Source organism: Mustela nivalis (genome assembly GCF_964662115.1).
Source record: "Mustela nivalis genome assembly, chromosome: 4".
NCBI classification, from domain to species: Eukaryota; Metazoa; Chordata; class Mammalia; order Carnivora; family Mustelidae; genus Mustela; species Mustela nivalis.
This window is the reverse complement of record NC_139023.1, coordinates 11,876,638-11,898,581: the sequence shown is the minus strand read 5'-3', so window position 1 is coordinate 11,898,581 and position 21,944 is coordinate 11,876,638. Positions and strand designations below refer to the sequence as shown.

The following is a 21,944-nucleotide window of genomic DNA, read 5'->3' as shown; positions in this document are numbered from 1 at the left end:
ATCAATTAGTTTTTTTTAGAATTTTTTTTCGTTTTCATCTTTACAGTCATATTCCATCCCTTCATCATGTTTATCCTTATTTTTGTATATACATAAGCTTTTCTTTTTTTTTTTTTTTAATTTTGTGAGGTAGTTTTCTCTAACAGACCAGAATACACCCAAAATCAAGTGGGTGGCTCTGTCTGCTTTACCAGTCTAACACATATATATTTTAAATTTTTTTTAAATTTCTTTGTAAAATTTCTTCTCCCCCCACTTTGGGTCTCTTCTATTTGGTTAGCATACATTTTTCAGGGGTCTTTTCCACCCTTTTAGTATTTTATTCTCTCATTCATATATTCTTATCTGGATAAAATGACAAAGTGGAAAAGCTCATCACAAAAAAAAGAAAAAAGAACAAGAGGCAGTACCAACAGCTAGGTACCTAATCAATATAGATATTGATAATATGTCATATCTAGAATTTAGGATGATGATTCTCAAGGTGCTACCTGGGCTCAAACAAGGCATGAAATAAATTAGTGAAACCCTGTCTGGAGAAATAAAATCCCCTGCTTGAGAAATAAAAGACCTAAAATCAAACCAAGTTGAAATAAAAAAAGCTATTAATGAAGTGCAATAAAAAATGGAGGCTCTTACTGCTAGGATAAATGAGGCAGAAGAGAGAATTAGTGATATAGAAGACAAATGACAGAGAATAAATAAACTGAGCAAAAGAGAGACAAACTACTACTAGACCATGAGGGGAAAATTTGAGAGATAAATGATACCATAAGATGAAGCAATATTAAAATAATTGGGATTCCAGAAGAAGAAGAAAAAGAGAGGGGAGCAGAAGGTATATTAGAGAGAATTATTGGAGACAATTTCCCTAATATGGCAAAGGGAACAAGCATCAAAAACCAGAAGACACTGAGAGCCCACCTTCAAAATCAACAAAAATAGGTCCATACTCTATCATTTAATACTAAAATTTACAAGTATTAGTGACAAAGAATAAATCCTGAAAGAAGCTTGGGACAAGAAGTATGTAACTTACAATGGTAGAAATATGAGAATGGCAACAGATTTATCCACAGAGACCTGGAAGGCCAGAAAGGACTGGTATCATATATTCAGAACACTAAATGAGAAAAACATGCAGCCAAGAATACTATATCCAGCTAGACTATCATTGAAAATACAAGGAGAGATAAAAAGCTTCCAAGACAAACAAAATTTTTTTTTTTTTAAATTGCAAACACCAAACCAGCCCTACAGGAAATATTGAAAGGGGTCCTGAAGCAAAGAGAGAGCCTGAAAGTAGTAGACCAGAAAGAAACAGAGACAATATACAGTGATAGTCACCTTATAGGCAATACAATGGCACTAAATTCATGTCTTTCAATAGTTACCCTGACTGTGAATGGGTTAAATGGCCAAGACACAGAGTATCAGAATGGATAAAAAAGCAAGGCCCATCAATATGTTGTTTACAAGAAACTCATTTTAGACCCAAAGACACCTCCAGATTTAAAATGAGAGGGATGGAAAACCATTTACTATGCTAACGGACATCAAAAGAAAAATGGGACAGCAATCATTACATCAGATAAATTAAATTTTAAGCAAAAGACTATATTAAGAGATGAGAAAGGACACTATATTATACTGAAAAGTGTCTGTCCAACAAGAAGATCTAACAATTTTAAATATCTATGCCCCTAACATGGGAGCAGCCAATATATAAACCAATTAATAACAAAATCAAAGAAAACACACCAACAATAATACAATAATAGTAGGGGACTTTAGCACTTCCATCACTGATATGGACAGATCATCCAAGCAAAAGATCAACAAGGAAATAAAGGCCTTCAATGACACACTAGACCAGATGGACATCACAGATATATTCAGAACATTGTATCCCAAAGCAAGAGAACACACATTCTTCCTTAGTGCACATGGAACATCCAATTGTTCCCTGCATATTTTCAAACAATTATGCTCAAAATTAGAACTCAATCACAAGGGGAAAGCTGGAAAAAACCTCAAATACATGGAGGCTAAGGAGTATCCTACTAAAGAATGAATGGGTCAACCAGAAAATTAAAGAAGAATTGAAAAAATTCATGGAAACAAATGAAAATGAAAACAAAAGTGTTCAAAATATTTGGGACACAGCAAAGGTGTACCATAGAGGAAAGTATATAGTGATACAAGATTTCTCAAGAAACAAGGAAGGTCTCAAGTATACAACTTAACACTACACCTAAAGAAGCAGGTGAAAAAACAGTAAAGAAAGCCTAAACCTAGCGGGGGAAAAGAAATAGTAAAGACCAGAACAGAAATCAATGAAATAGAAACCAGAAGAACAGTAGAACAAATCAATGAAACTAGGAGCTGGTTCTTTGAAAGAATTAATAAGATTGATAACCCTGGCCAGACTTATCCAAAAGAAAAGAGAAAGGACCCAAATAAGTAAAATCATGAATGAAAGAAGAGAGATCACAATGAACATCAAAGAAATACAAGAAACTGTAAGAGTATATTATGACTAACTAACTATATGCCAGCAAATTTGACAGTCTGGAAGAAATGGATGCCTTCCTAGAGACATATAAACTACCAAAACTGAACTAGGAAGAAATAAAAAACCCGAACAGACCCATAACCTGTAAGGAGATTGAAGCAGTCATCAAAAATCTCCCAGCAAACAGGAACCTAGGGCCAGATGGCTTCTCAGGGGAATTTGACTAAACATTTAAAGAAGAATCAATACCTATTCTCCCAAAACTCTTCCAAAAAGTAGAAATGGAAAGAAAACTTCCAAACTCATTCTATTTGGTCAGCATTGTCTTGATCCCAAAAACCAGACAAAGACCCCAACAAAAAGGAGAATTACAGACAAATATCCTTGAGGAACACAGATGTGTAAATTCTCACCAAAATACTAGCCAATAGGATCCAACAGTACATTAAAAGTATTATTCACCACGACAAGTGAGATTTATTCCTGGACTGTAAGCTTGGCTCAACATCTGCAAATGAGTCATATGATACAATACATTAATAAAAGAAAGAACAAGAACCATATTATCCTCTCAATAGATGCTGGGAAAAAATTTGACAAAATGGGGCATCCTTTCTTGATCAAAACTTCAATGTGTAGGGATACAGTGTACATACCTCAATATCATCAAAGCCATCTATGAAAAACCCACAGCAAATATCATTCGCAATGGGGAAAAACTGAAAGCTTTTCTGCTAAGGTCAGGAACACAGCGGAGAGGTCCACTATCACCACTGCTATTCAACATAGTACTAGAAGTCCTAGCATCAGCAATCAGACAAGAAAAAGAAATTAAAGACAGCCAAACCAGAAAAAAAGAAGTCAAACTCTCCCTCTTTGGAGATGATATGATACTTTATGTGGAAAACCCAAAAGACTTCACTGCAGAACTGATAGAACTCACACAGGAATTCAGTCAAGTGCCAGGATATAAAATCAATGCACAGAAATCAGTTGCATTTCTATATACCAACAGCAAGACAGAAGAAAGAGAAATTAAGGAGTCAATCCCATTTACAATTGCACCCAAAATAAGATACTTAGAAATAAACCTAACCAAAGAGACAAAAAATCTGTACTCAGAAAAGTATTAAGAACTCATGAAAGAAATTGAGGAAGACACAAAGAAATGGAAAAACGTCCTATGCTCCATGGATTGTAAGAAGAAATATTGTAAGAATGTCTATGCTACCTAAAGTAATCTACACATTTAATGCAATCCCTATCAAAATGCCATCCATTTTTTTCAAAGAAATGGAACAAATAATCCTAAAATTTATATGGAACCAGAAAAGTCTCCAAACAGCCAGAGCAATGTTGAAAAAGAAAGCCACAATTGGTGGCATGACAATTCCAGACTTCAAGCTCTATTACAAAGCTGTCATCAAGAGAGTATGGTTCTGGCACAAAAACAGACACATAGACCAACTGAACAGAATAAGGAGCCCAGACATGGATCCTCACCTCTATGCTCAACTAATCTTTGACAAAGCAGGAACGAATGTCCAATGGAAAAAAGACAGTCTCTTCAACCAATGATGTTGGGAAAATTGGACAACCACATTCAGAAGAATGAAAATGGATCGTTTCCTTACACCACACACAAAAATAGACTCCAAATGGATGACAGACATCAATGTGAGAAAGGAATCCATCAAAATCCTTGAGGAGAACATGGGCAGCAACCTCTTTGACCTCAACCACAGCAACTTTTTCCTAGAAACATAGCCAAAGGCAAAAGAAGCAAGGGCAAAAGTGAACTATTGGGACTTCATCAAGATCAGAAGCTTTTTCACAGCACAGAAAGCAGTCAACAAAACCAAAAGACAACCGACAGAATGGGAAATGATATTTGCAAATGACATATCAGATAAAGGGCTAATATCTAAAATCTATAAAGAACTTCTCAAAGTCAGTACCCAAAGAACAAACAATCCAATCAAGAAATGGCAGAAGACATGAACATACATTTCTGCAAAGAAGACATCTAGATGACCAACAGACACATGAAAAAGTGCTCCACATCCATTGGCATCAGGGAAATACAAATCCAAACCACAAGGAGATACCACCTCACATCAGTCAGAAGGACTAAAGTTAACAAGTCAGGAAATGACAGATGTTGGAGAGGATGCAGTGAAAGGGAAACCCTCCTACACTGTTGGTAGGAATGCAAGCTGGTGGAGCCACTCTGGAAAACAGTATGAAGGTTCATCAAAAAGTTGAAAATAGAGCTACTCTATGACCCAGCAATTGCACTACTGAGTGTTTACCCTACAGATGCAAATGTAGTGATCCAAAGGGGCATGTGCTCCTGAATGTTTATAGCAGCAATGTCCACAATAGCGAAACTATGGAAAGAACCTAGATGTCCATCAACAGATGAGTGGATAAAGAAAATGTGGTGTATACACACAGACACACACACAATGGAATACTATGCAGCCATCAAAAGAAATGAAATCTTGGCTCTTGCAACAATGTGGGTGGAACTAGAGGACATTATACTGAGCATGATAAGTCAATCAGAGAAAGACAGTTTTCATATGATCTCCCTAATATGAGGAATTAGAGAGACAGAGTGGGGGTTTAGGAGGGTAGGGAATATAAACTGAAACAAGATGGGATCAGGAGGGAGACAAACCATAAGAAACTCCTAATCTCACAAAACAAACTGAAGGTTGCTGGGGCAAGGGGGAGAATCGAGAGGGTGGTTGGGTTATGGACATTAGGGAGAGTGTGTGATATGGTGAGTGCTGTGAAGTGTGCAGCCTGGCTATTCACAGACCTGTATCTCTGGGGCAAATTATACATTATACGTTAATAAAAATAATTAATAAAAATGAATATTTAGTAATCCCTCCTATTGACAAAGAAAAAAGTTGTATATAAATACTTCTGTTTAGTAATGCATAGATAATGTCTTGATGTAAATACAAGCGTAGTTAATATTACTTACATAGGAGAAATATGAAGCCCATTATCATTCATTATATATAGTTTTGTTCTGTTCCCATTTTTTAGCCATTTGTATTAGTTATTGTTATTATGAAATTGAGAATGAAGTTATACTCATGATGATTCAGAATTCCCTGATAAAGTCAGGTGGGAATGCAGGATTGAAAATCAAGAAAAGTACATACAGCAAACAGACAAACAACCCTGTTAATGATGATAGAATTAAAAATTTTCCAAAGATTCTAAGGACTACATTTATTTCATAATATTTAAATACAGAATCTTATACCTTTCCCCTATTATGCATACCATGACAAATGGCCTGAAAATTTATTGATTAGAACTGGGAAACATCTCAAATTATTAGGATATATTTATCTTTCTATGTATTACATTTATTTCTGAGAATAGAATTAAGGCCAAAACCCTGTCTTCTTTATTTTAAATCCATACAGCACTACACACTGCCTACACTCAGGTAGTGCTTCCTGGTTCTTAAATTATTTATGGTGAAATCAGAATAGTATAAATTTAAATCATGTATAAAGCTAAGGATTTTAAAAATGGATTCCTTTGAATATTAGCTTGTGAAACAAAGCATCTATTGGAAATTCAGTGTTATGGACTGACTTGTGTTCCTCTAACATTCATATGTTGAAATCTGATTATATTTTGAGATAGGCCCTTTAAAGTCAGAATAAACTCTTAAATTCAGATGAGGTCCTAAGAGTAGGCCCTAATCCAATATCACTGGTCTCCTCATAAGAAGAGGAAGAGGCACTGGGTTTATGCATGCACAGAAGGAAGACCATGAAAAGATATAGCAAAAAAAATAAAAGAGAGAGAGAGAGGGAGAGAGAAAGGTAGACCACGTACAAGCTAGGAGCATGGGCCTCCAGAGAAATCACCATCTCTGGCAACACATTCCTTGGTCTTAGACTTCTAGCATCCAGAACTATGAGAAAACAAATTTTTGTTGTTCATGACACTTAGTCTGTGGAATTTAGTTGTGGCAGACAGCAAACTAATATAACCAGGGAGTTAAGTTAGTCAATATTTCTAATACCCAACTTTTGCTTGTCAGTTCATGTTTCTTCATGATTCTCAAAAATAGTTGGAGTAGAAGCCAGCCTCAGTTGATCGAATGAGAGTTATATATATAAAACTTGCAAAGCAAAACCATTCTTTATTGAAAAAGCAAACAATTAAAAGTAGAATATGTATTGTATAATTAGTGAAGTAAAAAAATGCTGTCTTTCAACAACTCAAGCTATAAACTTTTTTAGCTTTCTATTTAATTTTTCAGGTGTCTGTGTAGTGCTTCCTTAGGAAGTATAAAACATCTAGAAAACTTTTCAGTATGACCAGCTATGATGAAACAGTTCACATAAGACTTAGTGAAGTTTCATCCCACTATTATGAGAGAGATAAGAATGGCAGGGACTCTGATCCAACAGAAGAATAATATACATTTTGAATAGTAATCCATGAATCTCAAAGTTCCAAAACCATATGCCAAAGTTAATCCCATCACTAATGTAGTTCAGGTTTCAACTTATTACTGGAATCAGGCAAGGATATTATCTTACTCTTATAACAAACATTACACTTTTTTTGATTAATAAAAAGCCAAAGCTTCTCCGCTATGAAAACTCAGTATACAAGACTTATTTGTGATATCCTATATCTGATTTAAAAAAATAATCTTCCATTAGACTGGCATTTATTAATGTGTTTTATATTTTGTTTTGCTTTGATAAGTCTATTATGTGTTGAGGTATCTTACAAAATGGTTAGATGACTGTAAAAAAAAGGGTGAACATGACAATATCTTTCTTGCCTCTCCCTCCCAATTAGTTATTGATAATAATAGTTCATTGCCATCACCTACAAAGTTTTACATGGGCCTGAAATTTTTAAGACTTTACATTTTCCTAGACTTTTATTAAACCACCTAAGTTTCTTTACAAAACTACTTTATAATGAAAAGCTGTCTCTTACCTAATGCTTCACTGTAAAACTGGTCCCAAACCTGAGTGTCCAGTTGATGGATCCAGAAGTTAATGAAGATGAAAAACATTACATTTTTTACCCTTTGCAGAAAGGTCATTCTGTCTGTTAGTCCTGCCATGGAAACAGGCACATAGGAAAGTGGACTTGGAAGTTTCCCACAGTATTTCTGCACAGTATCACCTATAGAAAACTTCAGTGTGTACACAAAAGGGACTTTCAGTAACTCAGCAATCAGCTCTCCACAGGGTAATTCAGGATCTATGACCATGACATCGTAGTTGGTTTCCTGGAGCTTCTTCATGAATGAATTGTTGTAGACTACACTCTCACACAGAAGTTTTAATTTTCCAGTTATCTGAACAAAGAATTCTTGCAGTTTTATGGCTGACTGCCATCGTGACAATGTTGGCATAACATTAGCAGCCATGTCTAAAAAAGCATTCAAATTTTTTTCAGCCTCCTCTTTGTTATATGGCATAGAGATTACCTCAAATTTCAATGTGGAAGACTTGCTGTAATCAATGATGAAACTCTCTGGAGAAACCAACACAGTCACTTCGTGGCCCCTTTCCGTGAGCTTCTCCAGAATAATCCTCATATTGAGCCAATGGCTCATGTCACAGGGCCACACCAGGACCTTCCCACAAAATCCACAACTAGCACAGCAGAGCTGCAGCAGTACAATTGCTGAAATCCATTTCTTAGACACCATGACAGCAGTTCCCTCACACACTGCTCTACAGAGGTTAAATGTTTGCTGGGCATAGAAGGGAAGAGGCAATTTAGATACAGATCAAGTTAAAAATTAATTTCTAGAGTTAGGAGATGAGTATGCATAGAGGACTTTGTCAATGTTGTTGACAGGGCAGAGTACTACCGAATATTTGTTCAGGAGGAGATATGAAATATTTAAATATTTTGGAGGAAATGACTGCAGCATTGTAGGAGTTAGTTTTAAATATATTAAAATAAAAATGATATATTTTAATTGTCAATTTTTAAATATAATAGAAAAACTCATTTAATTAAGTCTAGTATATAATACAGTATAACTTGTGGAACATGATGACTGATAATTTGGGGAAACAAAAATGTAGGTCTTGACATAAAGTTGGTCACATGCTAGTATATAGATAAGATGCATGCATCACATAATAACAGAAAGAATATGCTAAATATGGTATGGTACAGCATTTCAGGGCCCCAGGAGATGCTGTCACTCCAACGTGAAAAAAAAATCACACAAAGCTTCAGGATGTAGGGTGCATTTTACCTGAGACCAGAAACAAAGGTGAAAATAGGAGCATTTTGAAAAAGAATGGAAGAAAAGGAGAAAATGAATGCTGATATGGAAATAATGGCCATTTAGATATACAGTTATCAGTTCAGTATGTTTAGAGTGAACAATAGTTAAAACAGAACAGTTTGGAGAGTCTTGAATGCTATATTTTGGGTTCAATTTTAACTTCCACAAAGAGGTATAATAAGATTTACAAATCAGGTTTGAAAAATGATCATATGTGTCCTATAAGGAAACTATTCTAGCTTCTAAATGGGATTTGAGTGGTAGAGAAAAAAACAATGTGTAATGAGCTAAAAGTAAATATTAAGAAAGCAAGGTCTGATGAAAGTATCAGGGAGACTATAATATTGGTTTGTGAATGGAAAGCATAGAATGATGGCCTTATGATTGATGAAAAGTGAGAGACGACTTGTAATTAAACAATGAGGAAGTGCTCAGTTTATAGTTTGAGCAACCCGAGTATGATAATGACTAAACAAAAACATGGTGTTCTAAATGAGCAGTAGTATGGAATGATTTTTGACCTGCAGTGTATGAGTTAATAATTGGACATGTCTGTGGAAATACTGATTTTTTTTCTTGTGAACACTAAAATCTGAAGGGAAGGATAAAATTTAGAAATACAGATTTTGCGTGCAGTCATCCATCTATATTTAGGGGCGCCTGAGTGGCTCAGTGGATTAAGCCGCTGCCTTCGGCTCAGGTCATGATCTCAGTGTCCTGGGATCAAGCCCCACATCTATATTTAACCCCGTTTCAATTCCTCTACAAATCCTTTAATAATTCATACTTTCAAGAAGCAATTTTTATGAAATGATCTCACTGATATGTGGAATTTAAGAAACAAGGCAGAGAGGATCATAGGGGAAGAGAGGAAAAAATAAAACAAGATGAAACCAGAGAGGGAGACAAACCATAAAAGACTCTTAATCTCGGAAAACAAACTGAGAGTTATTGGAGGGGAGGAGGTGGAGGAGGACAGGTGGTGGGTGATGGACATTGAGGGTGGTATGTGTTGTGGTGAGTACCATGTGTTGTGTAAGACTGATGAATCACAGACCTGTATCGCTGAAACAAATAATACATTAAACATTAATTAAAAGCAAACAACAAACAAAAAGAAACAAATAAAAAACAATTTTTAACACACAGTTTATGCCAGTTTCTGTACTGTGCACAGGGCATAAACAAGAAAGATCACTTCCAGTTCAAAATGACTTCACAGATTACTGCAGAAAACATGTTAAACCTGTACATATTCTACAAACATGAGGGAGATAGATCTTAGATGGTCAGGATGAATCGAGGAGGGCAAGCAGAAGGAGGTTGCTTGGTGGAGGAGGAAAATGATGAATTGATGCTTTAGCTAAGTCTTTAAGAGCGGTATTTAGCAAGCTGAAAAATATCACTAGGAAGTAAAAAAGAACACTAATGTATCTGTGTTCTAAAAAGTATGACAGAGCTATATCAATGTTATGTTCAATTACATAATTATATCAAAGTACTTGACAGGGATGAAAGACTTGCGGATCCCCTTACCCAAGAATTCAACACTGCCACAGGATACAAACAGCAAGAGGTTCTTTATTGTTACGCAGGCGCCTGCAGGTGGTCGGTAGCACCTGCGGGTGGTCAGCAGGACATATTGAAATTTTAAATCCCTTGAAAGTTTTTCTGTGTGCTAAAGAGAAGATCCAAAGTAGAATTGTTTAGAAGATGCAAAGATAAATCCAGGGTCAAATTTCCAATCAGCCCTGAACAATTAGAATTTGTTTATAAGGAAACAAGTCCTTATGACTGCGAACCAACAAAACCAACAAAAACCACAAATATTAACACAGTGATTTTAAATATTACTATTATTTGAAATAAAATATAAAGTTATTTTGTTCAATATGTTTGAGTATGAAAGCAAAACATGAAAACATAAGCAAGAAATAAGAGTTTAAAAAGAATAAAAAAAATTGTGAAAATTTGCTAAAGAGCCAAAGAGAATTTCTAGAAATTACAAATTCAACAAATGAAATTTTAAGAGTAAATTAGACACAACTGTAGAAATAAACAGTAACCCTGAAGATAAATCTAAAGATATTATTCAGAATTACGTTCTGAATAAAAAACATGGAATAGGAAATATGATAGAACAGTTAAGAGACATGGAGAATAGACTAATATCCAAATCCAGTTGTTGGTTTGACCTATCTGGTGTCTCCTTTCTCAACTTCCTTTCTACTCTATATAGTAGTAAAGCTGGTCCCTTTTCGGCAACCAGCCTACACAACTAAGTCTATATTTAAGTTCTTTCAACAAAATCTCCCAGTTTCTTTTATTTTCTTATAATCATTTTAGGCACAAAAAAGTTACAAATGAAGTATAGAGATTTCCATATATCCCACAGTAATTATTACTATGGTGTTTGCCAAATGATGATTTACTATTTTCATTATTCCTTCTGTAGTTGTTAATTGGAATTTTACCATAACGGTTGGCAAAAATATGTGTAAATATATGATTTGTATGATTTGCATAATCTCACGGTAACTCCCTACAAGATATTTATTAATCACATAGGAAAGTTTATAAGAAACACCATCTTAACGAAGTGATCAGAATTATTGTCACTAGGACTAATCTATCTATATTATGTGCCCCTGATATGCCACACTGTAAAGCACACAAGATTGCTTCTGTGGTATTCTTACCAAAAATGTTAACCTCACTCTAATCATGAGAAAATATCAGAAAAAGCCAAATTAAAGGATATTCTAGAAAAAAATAACTAGCCACTATTCTTCATAAGCAAGAGACAAAGAAACACTGTGGCCACTGCCAGTTTACAACTCTGCACAGAGAGAAACAAGCTTTCAATTTATATATAGAAAGTATTATGAATTATAAATATTATATATAATATATAGAGAAATGTTAAAAACTAATGCTATAAATGTATAATACTATGTTTGATATAAATAATATTACATGTATTATGATTTAAGATGTTATACCTATGTACTGTCTTTTAAGTTGAACATATGTATATTTAACTATATATATATTATATAATATATAATACCACTTTATATAGATAGGTATGTTCCAGTTTAAAAAAAAAAAAAAAAACACTATTGGGGCACCTGAGTGGCTCAGTCAGTTAAATGTCCTACTCCTTTTTTTTTTCTTTTTATTATTTTTTTTAGTATTTTATTTAGTATTTTTATTTAGTATTTTATCTATTCATTTGACAGAGAGAGAGAGAGAGAGAGAACACACACACAAGCAGGAATGGCAGGCAGAGGGAGAACACAGAGAACTCCAACATGGACCCTGGGATCATGACTTGAGCCAAAAGCAGACATTTAACCACTTAACTGATTAAGCCACCCAGGTGTTCCTTAAATGTTCTATTCTTGATTTCTGCTCAGGTCATGATCTCAGGGTCATGAGATGGAGCTCCATGTCAAGTTCCATTTTGAGTGCAGGGCTTGCTTAGGATTCTTGCTCTCTCTCTCTCCCTCTTCCCTTCCCCCCTCTCTAAAAACTAAACTAAAATAAAATACAATTTAAAAAAAACTATCAACAACACCATTATGAATATAGATGTACACACGTATATAATACTGATGATTTGGGAATCAGAAAGTCATAAGAATAACAAGTAAGCCATTATGAATAATTTAGTAAAACAATGCAATTCATGATTTCAATGTCAATTTCTTTGTAAAATGTTTCCTCCATACTCCATAATCTTAAATATGTAAGTAGAGCAAATATTCCAAATACAGATGGAACTATTGTATTTTAATTTCTTTCCCAGATTTAAATGTGATTTTGAGTAGATATTGAGGATTATATAAAAAAAAAAATGAGCTCAAATAGTACCTAATGAGTTGGAACCTTTATGAGACTTTATTCTAGTAGAGGCTAAACTTTCTCTTTGTTTTAAAGAGGATTTACCAATAATAACAGCTTGATCTACACATGGACATTCCTCTTGCATTTTTTTCTCCTATACTTCTGAGGCAGCTGGAATGGAACCACATGCATCCAGATCCTTACAAAGTTTCCTTTTCCCCAGGGGTGTTTTGGGTCGTCTTAACTCCCCATGATTTTCCACTCCCACTTCCTTCCATTACAGTCATGCTAACAATATTAAAGCTACCCTTGTCATTTCTCCAGGACCATAAGCCATCCTTTTCTTGCACCACTACTGTGCCATCTCCTACTTTTTACAATCTTCTTTAGAGTTCTGCAGATTTTATGATATTTGCTTTTTCCATTTGGAGTTCCTACAAATCAATTCAAGTATTGATCTCCCTCATTCTAAGTAGAAAAATTTATAAACAGTTAATTATGGGATAAGCATCTAAAAAAACTCCAAGAAAATGCAAATAAAATGATAGATTTTCAATAGTTAAACTGATTAAGAAATTAAAACCAGTGGTTATAGCTGAGTTGTCAAGGACATATTAAAAATCTACACCTCAAATATTTTCTCTGGTTAGTAGCATGGTATTACTTAGGACAAAACCATGAATACAATCCTATAGCTGGGAGAAGTCACTCAAGAACCAGTACTGCAATGCACACACACCAGCACACACAATTACAATACACACCAATTAGGCATATATCTATGTGCAAAATTACTACTTTGTGGTGTTTACCAAAGAATCCATGACTGACAGAATATTACCTAAACACTATTAATAACTGGCACGGGCTTTCTGTTTGGGATCCCTCACTCCACAGTAATAGAAAAACAATATAACTTTCTCTACTGTTTGCTTTTGAAGGTATTTTTTATCATTTTCCACTCAGGAAAAGAAAATCAGTGTAACCTGATTCAATATAAATGATTTTTTTTTTTTTTTTTTGGTCTTCCCATTGACTTCCTTTTTTAAAAACAGGGAACTAAGGCTTGAGTTAATCCTAGAACCACAAGGATTTCTATAAGATATTTAGTGAAATTAGTTGTGTGGACTTTGGGAATAAATAGACCTATGTTTATGTATTACGCAAAATGATGTTTATGAATAAGACAATTTTTAAGCTTGTATTTCATTATCCATAAAATGGGGTTAATGATAATATTTTGTTAGAGTACTATGAAAATCATAATAATAACAAATGTTTAGAAAGTTGCTTCAGTGGAGGGTTAAATAAATCATCATAGATTTAAATACTAAACTGAAGGTTGTGCCACAAGAAACCCATCCACAGATTAACAACTTGGACATTGATTTTGAGAAATAGATTAATGACATTTACACATTCCAAAGTATAACACAATTCATAATATTATTTCAAACAATAGTATTATTAACATAATTATAAAATCAATAAAAATCGATGGATAAGAAAAATATGCTTAGTATGGAAAAAAGAAATTAAGACTGAAAGCTAGATGTTGGTTTTTATTTAGCTGGCTGAGTTTGGAAAGATGTGGAGAAAATATCTAGAAAAATGCAAAATTTAGAGTTTAAAAGGAACAGTACATATAAGATGATTTTTAAATTTTTTTAAAGATTAAGTTTTTATTCAATTCTAGTTAGTTAACATTCAGTGTAATATTAATTTTACCTGTACAATATAGTGACTCAACACTTCAATGCAAAACACAGCTCATCACAAGTGCCCTCCTTAATCCCCAGTCACCTCCCCTTTAGTAACACTTAGTTTGTTCTCTAGTCAAGAGTCTGTTTCTTAGTTTGTCTCTCTTTTTTTTTCTTTCTTGCTCATTTGTTTTGTTTCTTAAATTCAACATATGAGTGAAATGATATAGCATTTGTTTTTAACTTATTTCACTTAGCATAGTACTCTCTAGCTCCATCCATGTCTTTGCAAATGGCAAAATTTCATTCCTTTCTATGACTAATACCCTATTGTGTAGATACACCATATCTTCTTTATCTATTCATCAGTTGATAGACATTGGATTTGGCTATTATAAGCAATGCTGCTATGAACATCAGGGTGCATGGATCCCTTTGAATTAGGATTTTGTTGTTGTTCTTTGGGTAAATACCTAGAAATGTAATTGCTTGATTGTAGGGGAGTTCTATTTTTAACTTTTTGAGGAACATCCATACTGTTTTCCAGAGTGACTGCACCAGTGGATTCCCACCAAAAGTGCAAGAGTGCTCCCTTCTCCCTATGCTTGTCAACTCCTGTTGTTTGTTGTGTTGTTGATGTTAGCCTTTCCGACAGGTGTGAGGTGGTATCTCAGTGGGTTTTTATTTGTTTTGATTTTTTTAAATTTTTGATTTGTTTTGATTTTGATTTGTTTTGATGAGTTTTGATTTTCCCTGATCATCAGTGATGTTGAACATTTTTTCATTATGTCTGTTGCCCATCTAGATGTCTTTGGGAAAATATCTATTCAGGTCTTCTGCCCATTTTTTAACTGGATTAGTCATTTTTTGGGTACTGAGTTTCAAAGTTCTTTTTTTTTTTAAGATTTTATTTATTTATTTGAGAGAGAGACAGGGAGAGAGAGCATGAGTGAGGAGAAGGTCAGAGAGAGAAGCAGACTCCCCATGGAGCTGGGAGCCCAATGCGGGACTCAATTCCGGGACTCCAGGATCATGACCTGAGCCGAAGGCAGTCGTCCAACCAACTGAGCCACCCAGGCGTTCCTCAAAGTTCTTCATGTATTTTGAATACTAACCTTTTATCAGATACATCCTTTGCAAATATCTTTTCCCATTCCATAGTTTGTCTTTTAGTTTTATGCATCATTTCCTTCACTTTGAAGAAGCTTTTTATTTTGATGAATGCTAATAGTTTATTTTTGCTTTTGTCTCCCTCGCCTCAAGAGATATATCTAATAAGAAGTTGGTATGGCCAATGTCAAAGACGTTACTGCCTATGTTCTCCTCTAGGATTTTTATGGTTTTCTGTCAGTTTCATTCAGGTTGCTGTCCTGTTTTCCTTCCACCTGTTGTTGAAGAGACCTTCTTTTTCCCGTTGGATATTCTTTCCTGCTTTGTCACAGATTAATTGACTATATAGTTGTGGGTTCATTTATGGGTTTTCTATTCTGTTCCATTGATCTATGTGTCTATTTTTGTGTCAGTGCCATGCTGTGTTGATCTACCATTGTATCACACAGAATCATTTCATTGCTTTAAAAATCCCCTGTGCTCTTTCTATTCATTCTCTCCTCCCCCAATCATTGACAGACACTAAAACTTTACTGTCTCTATTCTTTATCTTTTCCTTGATATCATATGTAGGAATCATACCATATGCAGTCTTTCCAGGTTGGCTTCTTTCACTTACTCATATACCTTTACAGTTCCTCCATGTATTTTCATAGCTGCTATCTCATTTCTTTTGGGTATTGAATAATATCTCATTTTTTCCTGGATCTACCACAGTGTATCTATGCATTCACCTACTGAAGGACATGGTGGTTGCTTCCAGTTTGGGCAATTATGCATAAATCTGTTAACACATCAGTATGCAGGGTTTCCTGTGAACTTTGGCTTTAAACCTTCCTGGGGGAAATGCCAAGGATCATAATTCCTAGATCATATAGTAAGATTGTTTAGTTTTGTAAAAAAATGCCAAACATCCTCCAAAGTGACTGTACCATATTGCACTCCTACTAACAATGAATGAGAGTTCCTGTTATTCCACATTCTCACCAGCATTTGCTGCAGTCTGTGTTCCAGATTTTGGCCACTCTATTCAGTGTGTAGTTGTAGCTTATTAGTGTTTTAATTTACACTTCTCTATGACAAACAATGTGGAGCATCAATTTATGCATTTATTTGTCATCTGTCTATCTTCTTTGATAAAGTGTCTGTTCATGTCTTTGGCCCATATTTTAATTGGGCTATATGTTTTCTTATGTGGAGTTTTAATAGTTCTTTTTACACTTATAACTGTTCTTTATCAAATATGTTCTTTGCAAATATTTTCTCCTAGTCTACATATTGTTTTCTTATTCTCTTGACATTGTCCATCACAATGGGGATTTTTAATTTTAATGAAGTCCAGCTTAAAAATTATTTCTTTCATGGATTTTGTCAGAAGGGAAGACAGCATATTACAAAGTTAAAAAGAACTACGTTTGTCAGGTTAATGAGGCACATGTATTTAAAGTGTAGAATTTTTTTCCTCATAATTAGAGGAATTCTTTCCTAATCTATAAGTAACATCGTTCTAACATTGTATCATTAAATTGACAAGTGGATCAAAATTTTTTTTCAAATTTTTGTTTGAAATATTATTTTCATGAAACATATAGCATGGGCAGGTATCTAATTTCTATTATCTTTACTAAGGGCTAGAAAACTGTGATACACCAGGGATCCAGTATTTCTTTGGATGCCCCATTGTCAAAAGTTAATAAAAAGCATGCCAATGGGGAACCTTGGTGGCCCAGTTGGTTAATTGTCATGATTATGTCCTCTTCCTCTGCCTTTATCCCCCCATCTTTCTCCCTCAAAACAAAAACAGATGGCCTTTGTGTTTTCCATTTTTAATAGTGTCCAAATGGTCTGAAATTTCATATTTAGTGCACATTTATTTTATCAGTGAAATATGTAAGCAGTAAAAGGCCTGAACCATACAGAACAGTTGGTCTGATCTAAAAATACTAAATTCTAAAATCAATTACTAATTTTTAAAGAAATTCATGAATACCATATGAGATACTCAATTATTACTTTTCATTTTCTTTTTTTCTCTTTTATATAGGTATCCAGTGCAGAAGAGGCATTTTATTGACATTTCAAGCATCTTGTTACAGTATTTAAGATTATTAGATGGAATATTATTTTCCTAGAGAATTATCTTTCCTAGAAAGTAAACTTTTTAGTAGTATCTTGGAAGATGCTGGGAAAGGAGAGCTAGTCTACCCATTGCCTTTTCAGAAATATTTAAAAGGTAACAATTTTCCTGAAGAGTAAAAAATCATGTATGTTGGAAATGCATATATAGATAATATATATAAGTGGAGGCAGGAGTGTTGTAGCTATAAAAATGAACTGCAGAGGAGGGAATGAATTTATTGCTCAAGATTTCTCTTGGGCAATAGATTTCTCCAAGAGAGAGAAGTTTCTGCTTTACGAAGCAAAGAATTTGTATATGTTTATATTTGTATCTGGGTATGATATTTACAGGCCCAGATACCACTCTGCAGAATGTGTTGGAGTGTATAATGTTTTCTGCATGATAAAACTTATGTCCATGAACTTTGGTCATATTAATTAATCAAAGCTAATGTCATAAGCAGATCTGCCAGAGGACCTAACTATTACAGGCTCATGAAAGTTAATTGTTAATTTCTATGTATCTTTCCAAGCTGGTTATTGTATTACCAATAGCTTGAAATTAGTCAAGGTGGAAGGAATTACATCACAGATATTAATAAATGCTATACAAAAGTGTTTTTTTTTTCTTTTTATACCACAGAAAGCCAATTGTTAAACATTTACGGCCCATCACTGGATACAAATGTGCAAAAAAGAAAGTGCATATGTAGAGGTAGAAGCAAAGTAGAGATCCAAGATTTAACAAATGGATTGCCTCAAAACTATAAGTCTTTTTGCTCAGTGAAATAAGTCAAGCAGAGAAAGTCAATTATCATATGGTTTCACTTATTTGTGGAGCATAACAAATAGCATGGAGGACAAGGGAAGATGGAGAGGAGAAGGGAGTTGGGGGAAATTGGAAGGGGAGGTGAATCATGAGAGACTATGGACTCTGAAAAACAATCTGAGGGTTTTGAAGGGGTGGGGGGGTGGGAGGTTGGGGGAACCAGGTGGTACGTATTAGAAAGGACATGGATTGCACTGGGTGTGGTGCAAAAACAATGAATACTGTTAGCTGAAAAGAAATTTAAAGAAATAAATATTTAAAAAAAAAACTCCAAGTCTTTTTATTAGTTATCTATTATCAAATGACCAACTATCCAAAGCCTTATCATCTTAAAACAACAACTTTCTATTTACCTCTGACTCTGCTCACAATTCTCGTCTAAGTAGAGCTGTTATGGGCTGACCTTTTTCATGCACATGTGAATCTGAGTCATCAAAGGGCTAGCTGATACATGAGGTCATCACATGAGTATTTTGCAATTGTTTTTCTCATATCTTTGTGGGTAAATATCCTGAGTTGTGAATCCCTCGCCGTTTAGTATGCTAGAAGGTTAAATCACAGGACAAAAAGTTGACAGCAAAATGTGTGGACTTTGAGGACATCGTGCTAAGTAAAACAGGTTAGGGAAAGATAAATACCATATGATCTCACTTATATGTAGAATCTAACAACAACAAGAAAGAAAATAAAACAAGCTTATGTATACAGAGAATTGCTGGTTGCTGGAGATAGAGGTGGGTGATACAGGTAAAAGGAGTCAAAAGCTCCAAACTTCCGGTTATTTAATATGCAATACAGTATAATTAATTATAGTCATCATGCTGCATGCCCCATGTACAGCATGGTAACTATAATTAATAATACTGTATTGCATATTTGAAACTTGCTAGGAAAGTAATTCTTAAAAGTTTTCATCACACAAAGAAATTCTGTAACTATGTATAGTGATAGTTATTAACAAGACTTACTGTGGTGATTACTTTGTAATATATGCAAATATAGATCATTATGTTGTATACCTGAAACTAGCATAATGCTGTATGTTAATTATACCTCAATTAAAAAAATAAAAGTAAAAATTTTTAAAAATTTAAAAATTATACAGGGCCAGAATTTGGTCTATGGAATGTTCTTTCAAACCTTATAACTCTTTTAAAGGAAACTTGACAGAGATTTTCTCAAATTTGGCAATAATCTTGAAAGTTTACCTGACATGACCCAAAAGCAAGATATAAAGCAGAAAATTTATTTCTTTAATTATCAACAGTAAAAAATAAATTTTGATCAACCATGCTAGAGAACAGGTTGAATTATCCTTGTTCTCTATAGAATATAGAATTATATAAAATGTCATGTGAATAAGACAATCAAAAAATACTCAGCCAAATAAGTTATGAGAAAAGGTCCTAAAGAAATGCCAGGAAGTGGGGCATCTAGGTGGCTCAGTGGGTTAAAGCCTCTGCCTTCGGCTCAGGTCATGGTCTCATGGTCTTAGGGTCCTGGGATCGAGCCCCGCATCAGGCTCTCTGCTCAGTGGGGGGCCTGCTTCCTCCTCTCTCTCTGCCTGCCTCTCTGCCTACTTGTGATCTGTCTGTCAAATAAATAAATAAAAATCTTTAAAAAAAAAGAAAAGAAAAGAAAAGAAATGCCAGGAAGTAAATTTAAAATATGATTGTTTTGGATTTTGTGATGCTATGGTATTTGTCAGTTTTTATAAAATCAATATCTTGTAATGGTTTCTTATTCTAAATAAGTATTTCCATTAATATATAGATTTTTAAAATGTCACAGAGCAGTGAGAGTAAGTTGTTTGGAAGAGGCAACTTGTATTACATTCACTAAAGTCATATTGGCCAAAGCAAGATGAATAGCCAAGACCAGAGTCAGCATGACAGATGACTTCATATGGGAATGCATTACATGGAAAGCAGAAAAATCATAATAAAAAGGACCTTTAAAAATGAAAGAGAGTAGCTATAAAGAAGATACTTAAGGGGCATCTTGTGGTTCAGCCAGTTGAGCAACTGTCTTTTGATTTCACCTCAGGCATGGTCTCATGGTCATGAGATGGAGCCTTGCATAGGTCTCTGAAGGGAGTCTGCTCTAAGTAAATACATTTGACAACTTAAGGGTGGATGAAATTATATTATCTATCTATCTATGTATCTATCATATATCTATTTCTATCTATCTATCTATCTATCTATCATCTATTTAACATTAGCCAAAACTGAAAGAAGTCAAAAAAGAAAAAGTCTAAATTTTAAGAAGTATATATATTACCAAACACTCTCCTGAAATAAATCCCTCAACTCAGAATATTTTACAGAAAAATATAACAAGCCCATATCTAACATCATCCACAATGGTGAAAGATTGAAAGTTTTTCCTCTAAGACTAGAAAGCACAAGAATACCAACTCTCATCCTTATTAGCATTCTTGTTCAACATAGTATTGGAAGACCTAGTAAAAGCAGTCAGAGAAGAAAAAGAAATAAGACACCTGTATTAGAAAAGAAGTAGTAAAATTTTCTCTGCTAGAAGATGACATTTTATACATAGAAAATTTTAAAGACTCCACCAAAAATCCGTTAGAACTAATGAATGAATTTAATAAAGCTGCAGGATACAAAATCAACATATAAAAATAAGTTGTTTTCATACACTAACAACAAAATAGTAATAAAATTAATTTTAAAAATTATTTTTATCCTATTTACAAAACAGCACCAAAAATAATAAAATGCTTAGGAATAAACTTAACTAATAAAATGAAAGATCTGTACATGGAAAACTTTATTATTTTTTAATTTTAATTCCAGTATTGTTAACATACAATGATATATTAGTTTCAGGTGTACAATATAGTTATTGAACAATCCTATATATTACTTAGTTCTCATCATGATAAATGTACTCTTAATTCCCTTCACTTATTACATTCATCCCCCCATTAATCCCCCTCTAGTAACCATCAGTTTGTTCTCTAGTTAAAAATCTCTTTTTTCTTTTTTATCCTTTTTCTTTCTTACTTTGTTTTGTTTTTTTAAATTCTACATGCAAGTGAAATCATATGGTATTTGTCCTCTGATTAACTTATTTCACTTAGCAAAAACAAACAAAAAAAAACTTATTTCACTTAGAATTATACCTTCTAGATCCATCCAGATATTTGCAAATGGCAAGATTTCATTCTTTATCATGGCTGCATAACATTCTAGTGTGTGTGTGCGTGCGCACGCGTGTGTGTGCATGTATGCGCTTGTACATGCATGTGCACATGCCCACACGTGTATGCCACATCGTTTCTATCCATTCATTTATTAATGAATGCCTGGGTTGCTTACATAATTTAAAATAATGCTTCAATAAACATAGGGGTGCATATATTTTTTTGGATTAGTGTTTTCATATTTTTTGAGTAAATACCCAGTGGTGGAATTATGGGATCATATGGTAATTCTACTTTTAATTTTTTGGGAGACTTGCATTCTGTTTTCCACAGTG

The 21,944-nt window shown here is 34.1% G+C and overlaps 1 protein-coding gene across 6 annotated transcripts in view; it reads right to left on the bottom strand.

Annotated features, from left to right (window-relative positions):
- Positions 1-21,944, bottom strand: part of UGT2A2 (UDP glucuronosyltransferase family 2 member A2) — a 67,870-nt gene that overhangs the window by 21,156 nt on the left and 24,770 nt on the right. Inside the window, exons 2-3 of one of the 6 annotated variants that reach the window (XM_082726368.1) lie at positions 10,368-10,509; positions 7,514-8,282 (exon numbers count right to left, since the gene is read on the bottom strand). The exons of the other annotated variants lie outside the window; for them this stretch is intronic. Of the exons in view, the coding sequence (XP_082582494.1) occupies positions 7,514-8,237 (724 nt within the window). The 5' untranslated portion in view covers positions 8,238-8,282; positions 10,368-10,509. The remainder of the gene's footprint in view (positions 1-7,513; positions 8,283-10,367; positions 10,510-21,944) is intronic. 6 annotated transcript variants of the gene reach the window in all.